Source organism: Salmo trutta, chromosome 21, assembly GCF_901001165.1.
Source record: "Salmo trutta chromosome 21, fSalTru1.1, whole genome shotgun sequence".
Lineage (NCBI taxonomy): Eukaryota > Metazoa > Chordata > Actinopteri > Salmoniformes > Salmonidae > Salmo > Salmo trutta.
In genome coordinates, this window is record NC_042977.1 from 32,204,281 (window position 1) to 32,227,580 (window position 23,300).

Sequence of the window (23,300 nt, forward strand, 5' to 3'; positions counted from 1 at the left end):
TTATGTATCTACAGTTACAGTCGGAAGTTTACATACACTTAAGTTGGAGTCATTAAAACTCGTTTTTCAACCACTCCACACATTTTTTTGTAAACAAACTATCGTTTTGGCAAGTCGGTTAGGACATCTACTTTGTGCATGACACAAGTAATTTTTCCAACAATTGTTTGCAGACGGATTATTTCAGTTATAATTCACTGTATCACAATTCCCATGGGTCAGAAGCTTACATACACTAAGTTGACTGTGCCTTTAAACAGCTTGGAAAATTCCGGAAGATTATGTCATGGCTTTAGAAGCTTCTGATAGGCTAAGTGACATCATTTGAGTCAACTGGAGGTGTACCTGTGGATGTATTTCAAGTCCTACCTTCAAAGTTAGTGCCTCTTTACTTGACATCATGGGAAAATCAAAAGAAATCAGCCAAGACGTCATAATTATTTTTTTTTTACCTCCACAAGTCTGGTTCATCCTTGGGAGCAATTTACAAATGCTTGAAAGTACCACATTCATCTCTACAAACAATAGTACCCAAGTATAAACACCATGGGACCACGCAGCCGCCATAGCGCTCAGGAAGGAGACGCGTTCTGTCTCCTAGAGATGGACGTACTTTGGTGCGAAAAGTGCAAATCAATCCCAGAACAACAGCAAAGGACCTTGTGAAGATGCTGGAGGAAACAGGTACAAAAGTATCTCTATCCACAGTAAAACGAGTCATATATTGACATAACCTGAAAGGCCACTCAGCAAGGAAGAAGGCACTGCTCCAAAACCACCATAAAAAAGCCAGACTACGGTTTGCAACTGCACATGGGGACAAAGATCGTACTTTTTGAGAAATGTCCTCTGGTCTGATGAAACAAAAATAGACATGTTTGGCCATAATGACCATCGTTATGTTTGGAGGAAAAAGGGGGAGGCTTGCAAGTCAAAGAACACCATCCTGACCGTGAGGCACGGGGGTGGCAGCATCATGTTGTGGGGGGTGCTTTGCTGCAGAGGGACTGGTGCACTTCACAAAATAGATGGCATCATGAGGTAGGAAAATTATGTGGATATATTGAAGCAACATCTCAAGACATCAGTCATGAAGTTAAAGCTTGATCGCAAATGGGTCTTCCAAATGGACAATGACCCCAAGCATACTTCCAAAGTTGTGGCAAAATGGCTTAAGGACAACAAAGTCAAGGTTTTGGAGTGGCCATCACAAATCCCTGATCTCAATCCTATAGAACATTTGTGGGCAGAACTGAAAAAGTGTGTGCGAGCAAAGAGGCCAACAAACCTGACTCAGTTACACCAGCTCTGTCAGGAGGAATGGGCCAAAATTCACCCAAATTAATGTGGGAAGCTTGTGGAAGGCCACCCAAAACATTTGATCCAAGTTCAACAATTTAAAGGCAATGCTACCAAATACTAATTGAGTGTATGTAAACTTCTGACCCACTGGGAATATGATGAAAGAAATAGAAGCTGAAATAAATCCTTCTCTCTACTATTATTCTGACATTTCACATTATTAAAATAAAGTGGTGATCCTAACTGACCTAAAACAGGGAATTTTTACTAGGATTAAATGTCAGGAATTGTGAAAAACTGAGTTAAAATGTATTTGGCTAAGGTGTATGTAAACTTCCGACTTCAACTGTATGTTGGTGCTTTTTTATGTGTTGAATCGTCCCAAGCCTATTCTTGTGTTTGGTCTCTGTGTCCCCTCCAGTTTGCAGCATGGGTAGACGCTGTGGTGTTTGTCTTCAGTCTGGAGGATGAGATCAGTTTCCAGACAGTCTACAACTATTTCCTGCGTCTGTCCAGCTACAGGAACACAGCAGAGGTCCCCATGGTCCTGGTTGGGACGCAAGGTATTTAATTTGAACCTTGATTGAACCAGGCAATTCCCTTAAGCTATGGATATTGTTTGGATTGTTTGTTTCATCCCCAACTGAAGGAGAGGAGATTCGGCAATACTTCAAGGACAATGAAATTAAATACAAAATATTCTTTATAGCTAAAAGTTTATCCAATGCGTTTCGGCTTTTGGTCTTCATCTGGCTTTTTACAGAAGTTAAACAGAATGAGGCTTTTATAAATTTCAAGGGACCAATCACAATGAGTATACAAATACAAAAATAATGTTAGACATGGGACAAAAGTGGTAGTTTGTGGCTTAGCGGAAGCCAGTTGTTACCATACAACTGCAATAAATCGCCTGACCTGAAGTAGGGCTGGGAGTTTTTTGACCCTGACTACATGCCCTGACCAGGAACAACTCTGGGCCTTAGTTTTAGGCTAGACTTGAGACTTTAGTGTTAATTTTCATATACAGAATCCCCCAAATGACATTTTCTCAAATGAAAAAGGACATGTAAAGCCTACTGTATATTAGTCAAAGTGACTACAGTCTTGTTGGTGCTTTTTGTCTCTCCCCAGATGCCATCAGTGCTGCCAACCCCAGAGTGATCGATGACTCGCGGGCGAGGAAGCTGTCCAACGATCTGAAGCGCTCCACCTACTACGAGACCTGCTCTACCTATGGCCTCAATGTGGAACGAGTCTTCCAGGATGGTGAGGGCTGGGTTACTGGGCACTGGGGACATACTGTAGCTAGGCCATCATGTCACTGAGTACTTCATTTCTGGTCCTGGAATGGCATTAACGCAACTATTTCAATGAATCAACTAATATCCAATCCCTTGATTAACTTAATAGCTGAATGGGGCGTGTCAGTGCTGGGACAGAAATGTGGATCCCTGCGATCAGGAGTACATAATGCTGGTCTTCAGTGTACCGTTGTAGAGGCCAACATCCACCCATCGTGTTTCTATTGCTATCCAGTATCCAATCTTCCCTAGTAGATGATTTAGCCATTCATACTCTACTGAATGGCAATGTAATGTCAATGGGAAAGACATTGGAAGGAAATTGGTAAGGGATATATAATGGGGACTCTGTCAAAACAGTGCCAATAGCCAAGAAGAACCTTAGTCAACAAATGATACAGCTCTCAGAGAGAGAAGATTCTACCCATGCTGCAAATCGCTAAAATGGCGCCTGAGAGGAAGGCAGATGTTTTACGTGCCCACAACCAATTGTTTTTTTGTTTGTTTATTTGCGTTGTTTGTAACTTATTTTTTTAACTTATTTTGTAGAGTTTTTTAACCTTGTAGAGTCCATACCCCAATGAATTGAGACTGTTCTGAGGGCAAAAGGGGGTGCAACTCAATATCAGGAAGGAGTTCCTAATGTTTTGTACACTGTGTACATAACGCAGTATTCACTTTTCGCTTTTGTTGTTTGTTAACACAAGGAGCCTTGTTGGTTCTGCACTGTTTTAATTACTTCCTTTTAAGTAATTAAAAGACGTGAAAGTGTTTTGGGCGGCTTCTCCATTCTCCATGCTACTTTAGCCGTCAAGAGCGATACACTCCCCAGCTGTCGGACATATTTAAACTCGTCTCTCTACTTCGGCCCTCATTCACGTCATGCAGAATCACAGATCTCTCTCCTGCTGGTGTCTATAGAGAACGCGACGCTGTATGCATGGCCAATCATGTCCCTCTATACTGCACATGACAGGCTCATTTGGTTAACATCACACCACAGATCTCCCTGGGTTGAAGACAGGCTCATTTGGTTAACATCACACCACAGATCTCCCTGGGTTGAAGACAGGCTCATTTGGTTAACATCACACCACAGATCTCCCTGGGTTGAAGACAGGCTCATTTGGTTAACATCACACCACAGATCTCCCTGGGTTGAAGACAGGCTCATTTGGTTAACATCACACCACAGATCTCCCTGGGTTGAAGACAGGCTCATTTGGTTAACATCACACAAATCTCCCTGAGCTGTAGACAGGCTCATTTCTCCAAACAACATACTGCAGCAGTATATTCCCTTGGAAATGGAGATGCTTTGTATCTCTGGAGAACTGTATAAGTTAAGTTTCATCTCCCCATATGTAACGCATTACCTGATTTAAAGATAATTGTTCTGAAGTGGTTGTTAATATCAGTAGTAGACTTGTTGATATTAGAGTTGTCATTGTGGAGTTATCCTGAGTTATACCTATCCTGAAAGGCATTGTACTTTATAACAGAGTCGTCAATTGACCACTTGTTGTTGTTGATTCCTAACTCTCTGTTGTTTGTCTGTGTCTCATTCTCTCCTACACAGTTGCCCAGAAGGTGGTGGCTCTGAGGAAAAAGCAGCAGCTGTCTATTGGTCCGTGCAAGTCCCTGCCCAACTCTCCCAGCCACTCATCAGTCCCCAACGCATCCATCCCCTCTGTGCATATTAACCAGGTGAGGCAATACATCCTGAATATTTCTAACTAAGGCCAGGAGTATTCCTGGTTACGTGACCTGACTCAGGGACCTAGTTTTAGTTGTAGGTTATTACTAGGTCCCTGAGTTGTTCCTGGTCAGGTTATGTGGTCAGAAAAAAACAATGAGCTTCTTCTGTGAAAATTGGTACTTGCAGAAAGACATAGGGCTCTACACTACTGAAGATATAGATAGGCTGGACAGGCTGGACACTACTGAAGATATAGATAGGCTGGACAGGCTGGACACTACTGAAGATATAGATAGGCTGGACAGGCTGGACACTACTGAAGATATAGATAGGCTGGACACTACTGAAGATATAGATAGGCTGGACACTACTGAAGATATAGATAGGCTGGACACTACTGAAGATATAGATAGGCTGGACACTACTGAAGATATAGATAGGCTGGACACTACTGAAGATATAGATAGGCTGGACAATACTGAAGACATAGATAGGCTGGACACTACTGAAGACATAGATAGGCTGGACACTACTGAAGATATAGATAGGCTGGACACTACTGAAGATATAGATAGGCTGGACACTACTGAAGATATAGATAGGCTGGACACTACTGAAGACATAGGGCATACAGGAGCCTACGTAAACTACAGTATCTATGGTGTTTCCGCTTTCCCAGATCCTGCCTTTAACTGACCAGTCTGTTCTCTCTGTCTTTTTCTCCCTCTTTCTCTTTCCATTTTGGTCTCTCTTCCCTCCCTCCTCCAGTCGGCGAACGGCGGGGGTGCGTTCAGCGACTACTCCTCCTCTGTGCCCTCCACTCCCAGCATCAGCCAGAGGGAGATGCGTATCGAGACCATTGCTGCCTCCAACACGCCCACACCCATCCGCAAGCAGTCCAAGCGCCGCTCCAACATCTTCACTGTAAGTATGCGGCAGCTGATGCAGAGCAACACCCACTCACATTACTAGAGGGCACAGTACCGCACACACACATACTGTCCACTAGACGGAGACAAAGACAAAGCTACCCTTTCTGGCTGTTTCAAATACAGGCACAAAAAGCCTTCCTGGCTTTACTCTTTATACAAGCAACTAAAATGGGTAACGGGGACAAAAAATAATAACAATATGGTTGTTGGTTACAACTTGGGTTGTATTTTGAACCCATACTATGAAAAAAAGCTTCTTTTTTTTCATTTCTTATTTTAAAGAAAATATCAAAGCTATAAGCACTGTGGAGAAATATCTCAGCTTTTTTAAACCTTTTTTATGTTGGTGACATTTTTCTTTACTTTCCAATTGGAAGTAAATGAGCGCATTAATTACTCATCTTTCACTTATACCCTTTTCCTGGCCCCACTGTCTCAATCTATGGCCTCCCTCCCTTCCCTACCCCTCTTATTTTTACTAGATCCTTTCTTTGCAGTGACTCCCTATTGGGGTGAGAAGGGGTGAGGCAAGGCTACACCTCACTAAAGCCAGCAATGCCAGTTCCCTTACCCGGCCACACTAAACTGAACTAAAAGTCAGGAACATAACCCTTTCAGTCAGTACAGAGTCAGATAATGCATGCTCTCCCTCTCTCCCCCCTCCACCCCTACCTTACTGTAGGTATCCCTACCCTAGTTATTCCATCTCTGACTTTAGCCTTTTGACCTTTGGCCACTACCAGTGTACTTACCACAGCTTGCCCTGCTCCCATTACCTATACTTATGATAGCCCTAGTTAAACTTGTATCCTTACTCTAGCTTTAACCCAACCCCAATATCCCTTATTCAATCCTGTGGCACAGCTCTAACCTTCCCTACCTTTGAGACCCTTGCACTAACCACTGTACTTTTCACAGCCTCCTTTTCTTTTACCTCTACCTCTCCCTTCTACCCTAACCCCAGCCCCCTCCTGCTCCAATCTACGTTCATCCCTTCCCCAGCTCCCCTTTCTACCTCTCCCTTCTCCCCTAACCCCAGCCCCCTCCTGCTCCAATCTACGTTCATCCCTTCCCCAGCTCCCCTTTCTACCTCTCCCTTCTACCCTAACCCCAGCCTCCTCCTGCTCCAATCTACGTTCATCCGTTCCCCAGCTCCCCTTTCTACCTCTCCCTTCTACCCTAACCCCAGCCCCCTCCTGCTCCAATCTACGTTCATCCGTTCCCCAGCTCCCCTTTCTACCTCTCCCTTCTACCCTAAAGCCAGCCCCCTCCTGCTCCAATCTACGTTCATCCCTTCCCCAGCTCCCCTTTCCCTTACCTCTACCTCTCCCTTCTACCCTAACCCCAGCCCTGTCCCTTTCTCTAACCAAGCTCAACCCTGACCCCAGCCTTCCCACATCCCCCCCCTCTCTAACCTCTCCCATCTCCCCTTACCCCAGCTACTGTGGTAGCCACCGCTGGGCTCCAGGCTCTGGGCAGCAGAGCAGGCTGTGTGTCAGTTAGTAGCGCCCCTTGTCTTCTCCCTCCCCCTGCTAGGTAGTGACTAACCCTGTCCACCAGAGAAATGAGCCTCTGCCCGTCTGCGTCATGGAGATGCCCAAGCACGCCACCTATCCCGTGTGGGTGCCCGAATGGCAGGCCGAGCGGGAGTTTCAGCTCATGACCTTCTGAGGAGCGGCAAGTGGGAGGGCAGGAGTGCCAGGGAGGGGCGGAAGAGAGGTGGAGGGGGGAGGGGGTCGACGACTCGCCGTATCCCAAATGACACTTCAAGAACAAGGAAGACATTGCCATTTTTACAATACAAGAGAAAAAACGAAATAGTTTTGTTTACCAAGCATTCACTTTAAGACTACACCTTCTCACCTTGCTTTTTCATCAATCTCAGTTGAGAGGACCTCTTGAGGACACAGAATTATTTACGCGCCGTACACAATACAGTAGTCCTGAACATCTCTCTCTGGCCACACATAGTTGCAAAGACAGTATTATAAAACCTGCAATGCCACCTCTTCTAGTCATAGTAGTGGGTAACTGTGATCCCTAACCGTTTTTGTTTCAGTTGGGGAGTTGTGGTCAGGATAGAGACAAAGCCTTAACATCATGGGTTATTTTAATAGGTTATACAACACAATAGTGTCTGTTTCTCTCTCAACCCTTTTGATTTCACATTCCTTTTCTTCAAAGTGTTTTGTGGGCATTTTGACTTGATAGACCATTCAAAAGCACCCAAACCAATTAGAAACAACACTGTGGCTAACTTTGCAGTCATATTCATGAAACCACTTGTACTCACAGTTTTGCTAGTTAGAATATTCAGACACCTTTTCCCAAAATATTTCAGTATGGTATATTTCACTTTGGAGATTTAAGTAATATGACCACAGCTCTATGATACATTATAAAGCACAATTTATTACTCTTCTCCATCGCTAGTCAAAGGTCACTGAGCGAAAAGGTAGAATACCACAGTGACCACTTAAACTTCTCTGTATCCAAGTGCACAATCTGATGATGCCATGCTGTCTGTCCACATTTTTTAGCTTTTGGGATTACTTCAAAGCACTTCAGATATCCCCGTACTGATTATACAAATCAAATAAAATTGTATTGGTCACATGCAGATGGTTAGTATATGTCATAAGCATTTCGCTACACTCGCAATAACATCTCCGAACCATGTGTATGTGACCAATAACATTTTATTTGATTTTGATTTGTCTAATCAGTATTTGGGATATCTGAAGGGCTTTGAAGTCATCTCAAAAGCTAAAAAAAAAATGTTTTATTGCAAATATGAATATCATTCAAGGCTACCTTGAAAACATTTGGACATTTGTAGTACATTGCAAATTGACAGGTGAATCTGCCTCTATTGGAGCTTTTGATAATAGTTTTAGGGTGATTTTATTTCTCAAAGGTCCTAAAAGCTTTACTCAGAAAGATGTTGGTTTATCCACCATGTCTTTTCACCACCTTCATCACCAGTCAGTTCAGTCTAACCAGCCATAATCATCACCCTCAACCCACTTCTGTCATGACTAGTAATGGCCACTAGGTGTCAGCTGAGTACACAGAAATCCTTTCCAAGTGCTTCCATGGTTTAGTAACCACATCAATAGGTTTGAGGCATTTTTGTTCTTTCTTTATTTTCATAAGCATTGTCATGATGAATTGAAGAGTACCTTTTTGCATATTCCCCCCCCCCCCCCCCCCCATTTTGTCACATCTAAACCGCATAGCCATCAACTCTCATGTATAATTGTCAGCCATTTTGTTTACATGTTTTTAGTTCCTTCCATTACTTTTGTATGTTTTACTGGATGTCCACCCTTAAGAAAAAGAAAAAAAAGACGGTCTGGAATGTTTTTTCTTTTCGATATTTGCAGATTTCTGCTACTGTCCCCAACCTTTCTTCATCAAAAAGGGCTTTCTAACTCCTTCCGCATTAGAAGAGCTCTGTGAATCAAAAATCATACCGCATTGCACCCCAAAATGAGTTGTCCCTCTGGCCTGTCATTCCCAATAGGGAGGAGTAATGCCTAGGGACTAGAGCGTTAAAATAGTTTTTGCTGCTTAACCCTAGTGCCCCCTTTGCATCCTGGGTAATGCATGATGCACTATGGAAACCATACAGCTTTGTGACAAGACAACAAGTAACGTTGGACGTTTGGGAGTCAGTTCATGGTCAAAGTGAAAAACTGTCATATTCACACACTCTGGAGTGTGACCGAATGTAGGGACTCTTCTCTGCTGGAAATGCCCCCCCCCCCCCCAGTCCTTATACCCCACCTCCGTACTTCAAACTTTCCACCCATACAAACAGTATGTGTACAGTTAAGTCATGCTTGGAATTATGATTCAACCACTCAAAGGACACTTCCTCTTACATGACATCACTTCTCTCTTACATGACATCACACTGCTTTTTGCCATAAAACGAGGACTCGAGGGAAGGTTGCAAAATTCCGTCAACCTTCAATAAATTCCCTGGTTTCCCCAGAATCCCGGTTGGAGGGTTCCGGAATCAGGAGATAATAAACAGGAAATCCAGAAAACTCCAACCAGGATTTCTGGAAAACCAGGGAATTTATTGAAATTTCCCAGAATTCTGCAACCCTAACTAGAGGTGTGAAGTACGTTCAGTTGTTTACTTCCCTCTTTCTTTTTATTGGTTTTCTTTCATTTCTCTTTCTTTACAAGGAAAGTCTTGAATGGACTTGAATATGTGGTCAACTTAAATAAGGGTATGTTAGGGGTGATGTTGGATAGTTTTATGAAGGCCTTCATAAGAATAGGGCGTCAGGGAGAAGTGGTATCATACAGAATAATGAATAACGAATGGCAAATGGATTGCACCGACTTGTATGAATGTAGTTTCTATTTATTTAATTTGACTATGATTTTGGAATTATTCATTTCTCCATTCTTTATTATTGATATTTATTTACTTGTTTTCTTCTTTATTCATTTATTTCAATTTGGGTTTGGTATGAAGATTATGAACTTATTCCATAATCGCTTTTATATCATTTACGTTTTGAAAAATATAAGACTGCTGTATATCTTGTATTGTATTTTATTTACAATGGTACTCTATAGAAAGTATATGATATACATATGAAATATATATAAAAAAAAAAAGATGCCTTTATTGTCCATCCTATATTTTGTGGGAACTGCAATGTTTGGCTCATTATGTTGATCTTATTTGAAAGTGAAACCTGTGACTTAATTTGTATGGTGTCTGTATAGAAACAAAAATGATCAGAATAAAACAATAAAATGTTGAAAATGATAAACCAGAGTTGGTTTACTTGAACTCAGACTCTACCTCTCTCCATTGGTGATTGATTGGGCATCCCTTCATCCTGTTCTGAGTGAGATCATAACAGTCTTGTCTGTTGGTTATGAGTGACATTTCCTGTACTTCACCTGTTAGTCTGTGCTTTGGGGATCTTCTGTGTACAAGTACTCTGTTTGTCATAACATGGGATAATACTGTATGTTCACTGCTTGACTATTTTCCCTGCACAGTCTGTCATTTGAAATGTCATGTATTTGCAGCAGGTGTTGGTGAAATGTGCTGCTGCACCTGTTCACTGATGGGTTCCACTGTTGTTTATAATGAACATGTTTAACAGCACCTGTACTTCTAACCCTCACTGTGGATGAATTGAAATGCATTTTCCCACCTGGTGTTTCAACAGGAATTTCACAGGTTTAAGATTGGAAGGAAAAGCTACATGAAATTCCTATTTGATAACTTTCTTTGTCCATCTTGTATAATAACCTTCTCTCCCCCTAACCTGCCTTTTCTACTTTTTATTGCGTTACAACTTGACTTGTCAATGGATCTATGCAAAAAGCCCCTGCTGGCCTTAGAAACTTGATTTGGGACTGATCTGGAAGGGCCCACTGTGGGCCTAACAGAGGGATGGATCTCCCATGGGTTTACAGGACTGAGTCATGACTCAATGTTGTCTTTTGGTCTACTACCTATTATGTGTTGATGTTTCTTATGTTCTGGTCTGTTCTGGTCTGTTCTTTTTTTATTACTGCACGCACGTTGATGTTCCCGCTGTATGTTACGCTGGTCTGCTTGTTTGTTTAGCTTTTGTTGTTGTTGAGAATTTTGTTTTGCGATGTTGAGTCTGCCCTCCAAACCCATCTCCAGACACACACGATCCACACACCCCAACCTCCAAACATTCTTACCTCTGACCCCCATGCTCACCTTGATACACGCACCTCACTCAACTCCCACCCCATCTCCCCCTCGCCATGGTTTGTTGCAGTGACTGACTGACTGACTGACTCTCTTGTTTCCTTGCAGTCACGGAAAGCCAACAGTGAACAGGCAAAGAACACTGACAGTAAAACAGATAGCATAGGCAGTGGAAGGGCCATACCCATCAAACAGGTGAGTGTCTCTCTCTACTACTACACTAGTCATAGGTTGTGTCTGAAATCACACCATATTCCCTATATAGTTCACAACTTTTGCCAAGGGCCCTGGTCAAGAGTAGTGCACTATATAGGAATAGGGTGTCGCTTTTGGCACAACAATAGTTTTCACGTAAGTATAGCACATTCACTGTGTAAGTAGCACATTTCTGCCTGTTAGTGCATATATACAAATTTATATTTGACAAGTTTTGACCATAGATATGATCTGGGCAGTGTGTTTGCATAAGTGTTCAGGAAATGTTTAGTGTGAGTGGGTAGAGTCAAACAAAATTACAACCACTAGATGGTGCTGTGATGCAACATTATGAATAAGAGAAACCAGTAGTGCTAAGGGTTCTCAGAATTACATGAAAAAGAGAATTTTCCTGCACAGATATCAAGACATGCACATCATAATCTTTAGATTATGTACTTACTGGATGTATAGATGTCAGGTTGGATGGGTTCAAAGATTTAGACAGGCACTATTGGCCAAAGCAGTTGTCAAATGTTATGCGATCATATTCTGGTATGTTTAGGTGTCACATATTGACAAGGTATTATTTTCAGCATTAGAAATGTTTCTGGCAATGTAGCTTGTAATGTCTCTCCGAATGTTGTGGTATGCTATATATCCATCAGACATATTTTATGGTACTTTCTTGTGTTATTAGAAAAAAAACTAACTTTGTTGTCTCTTCATTTTACAAGAAAATACAAGCGTCTAAATCTGATCATCATAGTTTACTAATACCCAAAAATCTATTTAAAAAACACTATGAGCAAATATAACAATGCATTAAAACACTTAAAGCAGTAATGTGTAAGAATCATGAGCCTAGGCATGTAACCAAGCTCCAAATATGGTTTTCAGTCTACAGTCTTTAATATTAATTTCCTTTTCTTTTTAGAAGTTCAAAATATGCTAAAAACCCCTATGAAGTGCAGTAGAATAACACTTCACATTGAGTATGGGTAATTTGTTTTAAGGGTATAACTTCGAACCAGGATGAGGAGTCATTGACACATTCATTATTCTCTGCTGATTGTATGAGGGCTTTTAGAAAGGGTCAGCATCCTTATCCTAGAATTATCCTTCTGAACCAGGAATTATGGGAATGGTCAGTGTACACTTAATTTTAAACGTGATAGGCCAAGTATTCCCTGCTGTTCAGGATGCTGTCCACTTTTCTGGACATTTAGAAAGAATACAAGTATAAAATCAATGAAATACATGGGAAATATTGGCAAATGGAGAAAATAACTTTGAATTTCCATTTGTTCCCAATGAGAATGTAACTGTAACTAGAAAAGTACATTTCCTAAAGAAAGTATGGTGTGCTTGCTAGCTTTTTTAGGGTGTGCTTGCTAGTATTTATGGTTTTGAAATTTTAATTGACTGATTGGATAGCATCAGCTAGCTTGAACATGTGAGCATTGGTTTGGTGTCTCTAGCTTGAATGGTTCAAGAGTTACTGTTTCTGGATGATTTTATGCAACTGTATGCAAATTTATATAGTTAAAGTTGATACAAGTTTTTAAGAATTTGAAGTTAGGATAGCCTGAACATGAGAATGTTGGTTTGGTGTCTCTAGCTTGAACAGTTCAAGAGTTACTGTTTCTGGGTAATTTTATGCTAATTTATGCACATTTATATAGTTATAGTTGATAAAGATTTTAAAGAATTTGAAGTTAGGATAGCCTGAATGTTTTATAGTTTGTCTTGTAGCTTAATTGGCTGAGGAGCAGGACCGTTTATAATAGCTACCTCTGTATTCCTATGTAAATTTATGCTAATTTGAAATGGTTATAGTGCAAAAATATGTATGGTATCGAAATTATTTTCACAAGCAATCTAAGTATGTTCAGTCTGAATATGCCAACGTTGGTTTGGTTTCGATAGCTTAAAATGTGTAAGAGCAGCGGCAAATTCAAATACTTCCTTTTCAAGCCTATGGAGCTATTATCAACACTTAACATTTTATAGTTCAAAAAGTATTAATAGTTTTAAAAAGTATTTGACAAGTGCACGATTCCAGACCGGTCTGCACATTTTAAAGTTTGAATGGCGTTTCTAGCTGAAACACTTGAAGACTAGGTACGTTACGGTCTAAACTGTTACCATGTAAAGCATGAAGCACACAGAGAATCTCACTGCCGATAGGTACTTATCACAGTGGGAGGCCATTCCTTCTCTTGATAGAACACAAGTGGTACCTGCTGCTTGCCGACCCGGTAGTGAAGAACCTACCGTTTCTACTTGTAGAATCACAATGCTCATCAGTGGCCAACACTTGACTTTGAGCCAATCACAGAGCATGAACCCCCACATTGGGGATCCAACAGGAGTGACAGCAAAAAGTAAAAAAAGACGGCATTTTATCCATACATCCACGGTTAAATGTCACGAGCCAGTCACACTTCATATCAAATGTACTGTACGCTATGGGATGGTATCTAGTTAAGTGCACATATGCAATGCACACAACACTAAATACTTCCTCCAAGCTAGATAACCACTGTAACTAGTATTGTATTAAAATTACATCACAATGGATTAGTTTACATGAAACAGCTGCCTGTGTTAGCTGCCGAGTTAGTGCAGTGTCCTTAGCTAGCTAGCTATGTTGTGTTAGCTAGCGAATATGCTAACATTAGCTAGCTAGCTAAACATGTGGCTGTGGGCTGGCACTGGCACTATGGGATTATGGAGAGTGAGTTAAATTGTTTCTTCATCATCTGTGGCCATCTGGCTAGTATCAACAAGGGCTTTCTACAAAATAGCAACATTAGCACAGCTAGTTAGCTAACATTTGTAATCTACAGTGCCCTTTGACTTATTTAATATTTTGTTGTGTTACAGCCTGAATTCAAAATGGATTAAATATATGTTTTTATCACCCATCTACACACAATACCCCATGATGACAAAGTGACATATAAAATAAAAGCATTTTTTTTTATTGAAATACAGAATGAACTAATTTACATAGTCACACCCCTGAGTCAATACTTTGTAAAAAGCACATTTGATGGTGATTACAGTCTTTTGGGGTAAGTCTCTTAGCTCTGTCAAGTTGATTGTTGATCGTTGATCATTGCTAGACAGCCATTTTCAAGTCTTGCCATAGATTATCAAGACGATTGAAGTCAAAACTGTAACTAGATCACTCAGGAGCGTTCAATGTTGTCTTGGTAAGCAACTCCAGTGTATATTTAAGCAATAAGGCACAAGGGGGTGTGGTATATGGCCAATATACCACGCCTAAGGGCTGTTCTTACGCACAACGCATCATGGAGGCCCTGGACACAGCCCTTAGCCGTGGTATATTGGCCATACACCACAAACCGACGAGGTGCCTTATTGCTATTATAAACTGGTTAGCAACGTAATTAGAGCAGTAAAAATAAATGTTTTGTCACACCGTGGTGTACGGTCTGATATACCACGGCTGTCAGCCAATCAGCATTCAGTGTTGTATTTTAGGTTATTGTCCTGCTGAAAGGTACATTCATCTCCCTGTGTCTGATGGAAAGCAGGTTTTCCTCTAGGGTTTTTTCTTATGCTTATAGCTTTATTTCGTTTCTTTTATCCTAGTCCTTGCCGATGAAAAGCATACCCATAACATGATGCAGCCACCACCATGCTTGTACTCTATGCTTTTCATTTGCAAGGACTGGGGAGGTTTTTAGGATAAAATAAACATAATAAAGCTATTAGCGTAATGATGTGTTGTATTTGATTTGCCACAAACCCAACACTTTGTATTCAAGACAAAAAGTTAATTTCTTTGCCACATTTTTTGCAGTATTACTTAGGTGCCTTGTTGCAAACAGGATGCATGTTTTGGAATATTTTTTATTCTGTACAGACTTCCTTCTTTTCACTTTGTCATTTAGGTTAGTATTGTGGAGTAACTACAATGATTTTGATCCATCCTCAGTTTTCTGCTATCACAACAATTCAACTCTAACTGTTTTAAAATCACCATTGTCCTCATGGTGAAATCCCTGAGAGGTTTCCTTCCTCTTTGGCAACTGAGTTAGAAAGGATGCCTGTATCTTTGTAGCGACTGGGTGTATTGATACACCATCCAAAGCCTTATTAATAACTTCACCATGCTCAAAGGGATATTCAGCTTCTCCTTTTTTTGTACACGTCTACCAATCGGTGCCTTTCTTTGCGAGGCATTGAAAAACCTCCCTGGTCTTTGTGGTTGAATCTGTGCTTGAAATGCTCTACTTGATTGAGGCACTTCACAGATCTGTAACACAACAAAATGTGGAAAAAGTTAAGGAATGTGAATACTTTCTGAAGACACTGTAGACCATAAATTGCAACACACATGGACATGCATTGCCAAACAACACTACTGCCACCTTCTGGTTTGGAGTATTTTAACAAGGCTGAGTGGATAACGGCTTCAAGTTCTTTGCTGTGTGAACACAAAAGAGGTGGACTGCCAACGCTGTTCAGAGGTGCTAAGTACTGTCGGCATGCAAACGTTTGACAATCTTACCGGTATGTCTGAGCTATACATTTATGGCTGTTTTATTGCCATTGAAATGCATTGGAAGCTCATTTTAAATATTGCTGTAGTACATAAAGTATAAATGCTATGAAAAGTGTTTTCTCAAGAAATCTAAGTTGGGGCAGTCTGCATGTTTAAAAGTTGGTTTGGTGTTAATATCTTACTGTAAGCTGTAGATTGGGCCGAAGAAATCAAATAATAATAAGAGTATGTAAGAAATCTTTCAGCAAGCACACCTAATGATCAGCAAAATTCTCCTCCATATCAGTGACCAGGTTTAAGTCAGGTTTAAGTCAGGTTTAAGGGGATTAGGCCACCAGTTACTGTAAGCTCTCCCATTGATTCCTCCCTATCTGATTATGGCCTGAAGTATGGCCACTTCCCTGGGTGGGTATCATAGCACCTTCAGACAATAAGATAAGACCAGCTCCCGTCCCATGATCTACCCAGGCAGGGTAGGGGGGGGTGTATTAAGAGTAGCTGATGGCCTGACCTGGCCAGTCAAATGCACAATCAGGAAGATCAAAGTGCCAATGTGAGCTTAATTACCCCCATTGGGCAAATTACACACTCCCTGCTCCCCTCCCCTCCCCTACCCCTCTTCCTCCCCTCCCTCTGTCCACCCCGACCCCCCCCATATATAAAAATGGTAAATAAGGGCAACAATGCACTCACTGCCGAGGAGCTGTCGACATTAGACTTTTCTTCTTGCCCTCTCTCTTCTCTCTATTCCCCCCTTTCCCAAACCCCACTTCTCTTCCTTCTGTTCTCCTCCGGCTGGCTGTCACAAAGGCCCAGGCTATCGCTCAGCCACCGTGGCAGGATGCAGATTTTTTTCCAGGAGCGTGACAATGGAAAGGGAAGATACTATCTCCTCTGTGTAGATATGACAATTGTCTGGACACGGAGAGCGCGTCTGGTGATCGGCCTGTCTCCTTATGTCGCACAGCCTGAACATGGTGATCATGGTTGAGTGTGTGTGAGTCTGGGAGAGAGAGCGGGAGGGAAGGAAGGAGAAACAGAAGGTGAAACGCAATAAAAAAAATAACGTCTGTTCACAACATGCCCCCATTCACTCTATTATTGCCATGATATAATAAAACTATTTGCTGTAAGTGATCAATTCATTCTTCTAATATTTTTTAAATTATTCTCATTGTTTTAAATGACAGTTATTTTGCTATCGTTTCTGACAGGTCAATTAGTTAAAATGTGGTTGTGTAAAAAGTTCCTATATTGGACTAATACGGACTAATATTAATCCTCTCAGTATTATTATGGATCTTTTCAAACCAGTGATGAATTTGTGTTGGTCCACTGATTACATGTATAGATTTCTGGCTGGTTCAATAAGGACAGGAGATGTGTAACATTATTTGTGTGTAAAACATGCATTACACCGTCGCCAGAGGCCTTGTGACAGCACCATTTACTTCATAAGATCATAAAGCCATTAAAATGTGTTTTCAGTTATTTTATAGACCAAATCATGGAAAAAATTGTTTGTGCACACTTAGATCAATGCCAATCTTAGTCATTTAATAGGCCAGGCTTTCAGTCACAAAGACAAAATCATGAAGAGTATGGGTGTGAAAGAGCAGGTTTCGCACAAGCTAATATAAAGATGTTTACAAAATCCATCTTTGAAATGTCACTAATAACAGCAGTATGTAATTATATGTATTGGGTAGTGATTATAAAACTTCAAGACAAGATCATCACAAAAACCTCTTGATAGTGATGATTAAAGGCCTGCTAGGGCCCTTTAATAGGGTGGTTATGGATGTGTTTAGCAAAGCAAAATCAAATTGAAGTTTATTGGATTTGCAGATGTTATTGCATGTGCAGCGAAATGCTTGTGTTTTTAGCTCTAACAGTGCAGTAATACATAGCAATACAAGACAATACACACATAATCCAAAAAGTTATCAGAACGAGCCATGTCAGAATCCCGAATATGTAAGGGAGAATCAATGAGGGGCTATGCGTTCTATGGAAAATAATGAACGCTGTGGAAGGCGTGTTCCACGGCGCGCTAGCGGAGTGGAACTGACCTTCCACTAGCGTGGCGTGGATCAGTCCTTCCACAGAGTTGCATTATTTTCCAGAGAACTGATAAAGCCCTGAGTTGATTATCCCTTTTATACCATAGCTATAATTTAACACATTTGCTGCTAAAAATGTGTTCATTTGCTGGTAGAAATGTGTTCAACATCAACTAAAGTAGCTAGCAAGTTTACTAGATAGCTACAGTAGTTGCCATTGTAACCAAACAAACAGACTTGCTAGTTTAACTAACCAAGCCATCAGTCCTAGCTTGCCATTATGAAAATCGAATGCAACAATGCCAATAGTGTTTTCGATTCGACTTTTGCTTTCAAAAGTTGCTCAAACATAGAATATGTAAGAATGAACTATACCCATTTGAATTCTACTGCAAATATACTGTGCCTTATGGGGAAATAATGCACGCTCTAGAATGCCCTTCAAGCCTATCAGAAACGAGTATTCAACAATGCCATCGTATAAAAATATATACGGTATATATAATGGTGTGCATAATGGTGTGTATTAACAGTATATTAATAGAAAAGGTGTGTATGGCAGTAGTTATATAGGATGAGCCATGACTAGAATACAGTATATACATATTAAGTGGATTAAACAGTTATGCAAACATTATTAAAGTGACCAGTGTTCAATGACTAGGGCAGTAGTCTTTAAGGTGCAGGGCAGAGTACCGGGTGGTAGCCAGCTAGTAACAGTGACTAAGGTTTAGGGCAGGATACTGGGTGGAGGCCAGCTAGTGGTGACTGTTTAACAGTCTGATGGCCTGGAGATAGAAGCTGTTTATCAGTCTCTAGGTCCCAGCTTTAATACACCTGTACTGCATCAGCCTTCTAGATGATAGCGGGGTAAACAGGCCGTGGCTCGGGTGGCTGAGGTCTTTGATGATCTTCTTGGCCTTCCTGTGACACTGTGTGCTGTAGATGTCCTGGAGGGAAGGCAGTGTGCCCCCGGTGATGCGTTGGGCAGACCACACCACCCTCTGGAGTGCCCTGCGGTTGTGGGTGGTTGCAGTTGCCATAGAAGGCGGTGATACAGTCTGACAGAATTCTCTTGACGGTGCATCTGTAGAAATTTGTGAGGGTCTTAGAGGCCAAGCTGAATTAGTTCAGCCTCCTGAGGTTAAAGAGGCGCTGTTGCGCCTTCTTCTCAATGCTGTCTGTGTGGAGGGACCATTTCAGGTCCTCAGTGATGTGCATGCCAAGGAACTTGAAGCTTTTGACCTACTCCATTGCGGCCCTGTCGATGGTAATGGGGGTGTGCTCTCTCTGCTGTCTCCTGTAGTCCACAATCAGCTCCTTAATTTTGTTGAGGGAGAGGTTATTTTCCTGGCACAACTCCACCAGGGCGCTCACCTCCTCCCAGTAGGCTGTCTCGTCGTTGTTGCTAATCATGCCTACCACTGTTGTGTCGACAGCAAACTTGATGATTGAGTTGGAGACTTGCATGGCCACGCAGTCATGGGTGAACGGGTAGTACAAGGGGGCTGAGCACCACCCTTATGGGGCCCTCGTGTTGAGTATCAGTGTGGAGGAGTTTTTGTTGCCTACGTTCACCACCTGGGGTTGACCCCTCAGGAAGTCCAGGACCCAGTTACACAGGGAGGGGTTCAGACCCAGGGTCCTGAGCTTAGTGATGAGCTTGGAGGGCAATATGGTGTTGAAGACTGAGCTGTAGTCGATGAACAGCTGTTGGGGTGGTATGCGTATTGTAATGGGTCTAGGGTGTCAGGTAAGGTGGAGGTGATATGATCCTTAACTTGCCTCTCAAAGCACTTCATGATGACAGAAGTGTGTGCTACGGGCTATAGTCATTTAGTTCAGTTACCTTCGCTTTCTTGGGTATAGGAACAATGGTTGACATCTTGAAGCAAGTGGGGACAACAGACTGGGATGTGGAGAGATTGAATATGTTCGTTCACACTCCAGCCAGCTGGTCTGCACATGCTCTGACAACGCAGCTTGGGTTGCCTTCTGGTCAGGTAGCCTTGTGATGGTTAAAACTTTTAAATGACTTACTCACGTCGGCCACAGAGAATAAGAGCACACAGTCCTTGTGAGCGGCCGGGGCCCGTGTCGGCGGCTTGATGTTGTTTTCCTCGAAGCGGGTGAAGGTGTTTAGCTTGTCCAGGAGCGAGTCGTCGGTGTCCACGACGTGCCTGGCTTTCCCTTTATAATCTGTGATTGTCTTGAGTCCCTGGCACATACAGTACGTCTCATGTCTAAGCCATTGAATTGAGAATCCACTTTGTCCCTGTACTGTCGTTTTGCTCTTTGATTGCCTTAGGGAGGTCATGGCTGGTCTGTTTGTAGACGACCATGTTCCCAGTCTCCTTGCCGTGGTTAAATGCGATGGTTCGCGCTTTCAGTTTTGCTGTTTTTGGTTTGGATAAGTTCCAATCGTCACAGTGGGAACAACATCCTCTATGCACTTCCTGATGAACCCATTCACCGAGTCAGTGTATACTTCAATGCTATTCTCCGAAGCGACCCAGGACATTTCCCAGTCCTCATGATCAAAACCATCTTGAAGCATAGATTCCGATTGGTCAGACCAATGTTGCACAGTCCTTACGACGGGTGCTTCCTGCTTAAGTTTCTGCCTATAGGTGGGGAGGAGCAGAATGGAGGTGTGATCTGATTTGTCGAAGGGAGGGTGGGGGAGGGCCTTGTAACCATCCCGGAAGGGAGAGTATCAATGATCCAGAGTCCTCGATGCACGTGTAGCACAGAAGATGTGTTGATAGAATTTCAGTAGCGTTTTCCTCAGAATTCCTTTATTTAAGTCCCCAGCTACTATAAATGCTGCCTCAGCAGGGTATAGAGCTCCTCTCTCTGGGCATACAGAGGCTGTCCTGGGGCCCCAGCATGAGGAAGCTGGGGCCAGGTCCAGATCAAGGCAGGGAGACCGGGGCCAGAATTAGGATGATAGTCGGCCCCCAGCCTGGTCGCTGGGTCACCAAGGGTCAGGCCCTTCCTGATGTGTTAATCAGGATTATACAGCCCTGGAGGATGACCCAGCCTAGGACAACAACGGAGGGTGAGGGTACCCTATTTAACACACACACACACACACACACACACACACACACACACACACACACACACACACACACACACACACACACACACACACACACACACACACACACACAGAGGAAAAAGGCATACACACAGAGGCAAAACACACACACACACAGAACCCTGGCTGTAAAAGCACAACACTCCGCTGCTAATCCCCTAATTAAGCATGCCTCTCCCTTGGTCCTCCCTGGTCCTTACCCCCAGAGGACCGTCACCGCCCCCCAGCCACAAAGACCCCCTCACAGCCCCAGGAACTGCCATTGTTTACCCTGGATTGACTAAGCAGATAAAGTCAAACATCTGAGGAGTTAAGGCTCCAGAAGATAATGGTGGAATAGAGGGGAGGGGCTGAGTCAAGGCTTTGAAGAGGGGGAGATCACACACCTAATCCCTGGATGGAGGGGTCCTCTAGAGTTCAACTGGTCAGGACATGGGGATGAATGAATACATGGGCAAATTGGATTGTCTCTGCTCACTTTGAATGTGAGACAGTAGGTTACAGTAGGACAGCACCAATTCTGAAGGTTCAAGTGGTCACCGTTAAATATCATCTTTAGACGTTGAACAATGATTACACAGTTGACCGCTGTTGTATTGCATTGATCATGGGGTTACAGTGACCAATGACAATCAAAAGTTGGAAGGTTGAAAAAGTTTGTACTCACAAACAGGCAACCTGCTGCTGTAAAATGACTGTTGTATCTACTCTGGCCTGATCTAAGGATAGAGCAAGTGTTCTTATTGTCATCCCAATTTAGTTACATGATATGTTCTAGTCCATTGTGTTTAGCTGGAGGAAGACATCTTCTGACCCTCTCTTCTTCTCTTCTCTCTCCTCCAGGGCATCCTTCTGAAGAGAAGTGGGAAGTCCCTGAATAAGGAGTGGAAGAAGAAATACGTCACGCTGTGTGACAACGGCCTTCTCACCTACCACCCCAGTTTACATGTGAGTAACCCTACATTTAGTATAGCTCTGGTTGTAGTGGACTGGTTAAGGGATATGTGTAGAATATGCTTTACATTCATCAGCGAAACATGCAAGCTTGTCCCTCACAAAAGGTGGAAATTAATGATTTAACTGTTATGTACACATATTGATACATTTATGAACAAGGTTTCTGAGAGATAAGAAGGTTAGCAAAGATCTTTCAGCCTCTGATTATTAGTACCCCATCTTAGTGTGATTCTGATTATATACTGGGGGGGTAGAGGCGGAGGTGGTGGTCATCTCTACCCCCCCACCCCTGTGGTGGCCGGGTAATGGAGACATGCATGGCGCTAGCTGTTGCTGCTGTGTGCCCGCCACGCCCGGCCACCATGCTGGCTTGTATTTATAATGGCGCTCGCCGCTGTGCGTGGCGCCTGGCGGAGGCTGAGCGGCCAGCAACATCCGTCTCTGTCAAAGTCCCGCTGGGCCGCTAATACCTCTTAAACACTCCGCTGCAGCCAGCCGGCAGACAGCTCTGTCAGAACCCCCCCACCCCACAGCACGACATTGCTGCCCCACGCCCTTCCTCTCATGGTCTCACCTCTATTCTATGGTGGTAATGTCTGTCTAAATACAACAAATGACTTGGTTTTCAAAGGAAGATTTGGTGAAAGTTAGAGATGAGCATTTGTACATGTGTCCAGTCCAAATTTTTGCCCCTAGTCAGACAATTGTTTTGTCCAATTTGAGATATTATCATATTCTATGAAAGCCAAGTGCAGTGCATTCGGAAAGTATTCAGACCCTTTGACTTTTTCCACATTTTGTTACGTTACAGTCTTATTCTAAAATGTATTAAATAGTTTCCCTTATCAATGTACACACAATACCCAATAATTTAAAAGCAAAAACAGGTTTTTAGAAATGTTTTAATGAATAAACTAAATATCACATTTACATAAGTATTCAGACCCTTTACTCAGTACTTTGATGAAGCACCTTTGGCAGCGATTACAGCCTCGATTCGTCTTGAGTATGACTCTACAAGCTTGGCACACCTGTATTTGGGGAGTTTCTCCCATTCTTCTCTGCAGATCCTCTCAAGCTCTATCAGGTTGGATAGGGAGTGCCAATTCACAGCTATTTTCAGGTTTCTCCAGAGATGTTCGATCGGGTTCAAGTCCGGGATCTGGCTGGTCCACTCAAGGACATTCAGAGACTTGTCCTGAAGCCACTCCTGCATTGTCTTGGCTCTGTGTTTAGGGTCGTTGTCCTGTTGGAAGGTGAAACTTTGCCGCAGTCTGAGGTCCTGAATGCTCTAGTGCAGGTTTTCATCAAGGATCTCTCTGTACTTTGCTCCGTTAATCTTTCCCTCGATCCTGACTAGTCTCCCAGTCCCTGCCGCTGAAAAACATCCCCACACCATGATGCTGCCACCACCATGCTTCAGCATAGGGATGGTGCCAGGTTTCCTCCAGATGTGACGCTTGGCATTCAGGCTAAAGAGTTC

The 23,300-nt window shown here is 42.6% G+C and overlaps 1 protein-coding gene across 5 annotated transcripts in view; it reads left to right on the forward strand.

Annotated features, from left to right (window-relative positions):
- LOC115157183 (arf-GAP with GTPase, ANK repeat and PH domain-containing protein 3) overlaps positions 1-23,300 on the forward strand; it is a 218,919-nt gene that overhangs the window by 127,074 nt on the left and 68,545 nt on the right. For all 5 annotated transcript variants that reach the window (XM_029705219.1, XM_029705215.1, XM_029705216.1 and 2 more), the window contains exons 5-10: positions 1,724-1,865; positions 2,434-2,568; positions 4,183-4,310; positions 5,071-5,226; positions 11,068-11,154; positions 21,704-21,808. In XM_029705219.1, coding sequence (XP_029561079.1) covers positions 1,724-1,865; positions 2,434-2,568; positions 4,183-4,310; positions 5,071-5,226; positions 11,068-11,154; positions 21,704-21,808 — 753 coding nt within the window. The remainder of the gene's footprint in view (positions 1-1,723; positions 1,866-2,433; positions 2,569-4,182; positions 4,311-5,070; positions 5,227-11,067; positions 11,155-21,703; positions 21,809-23,300) is intronic.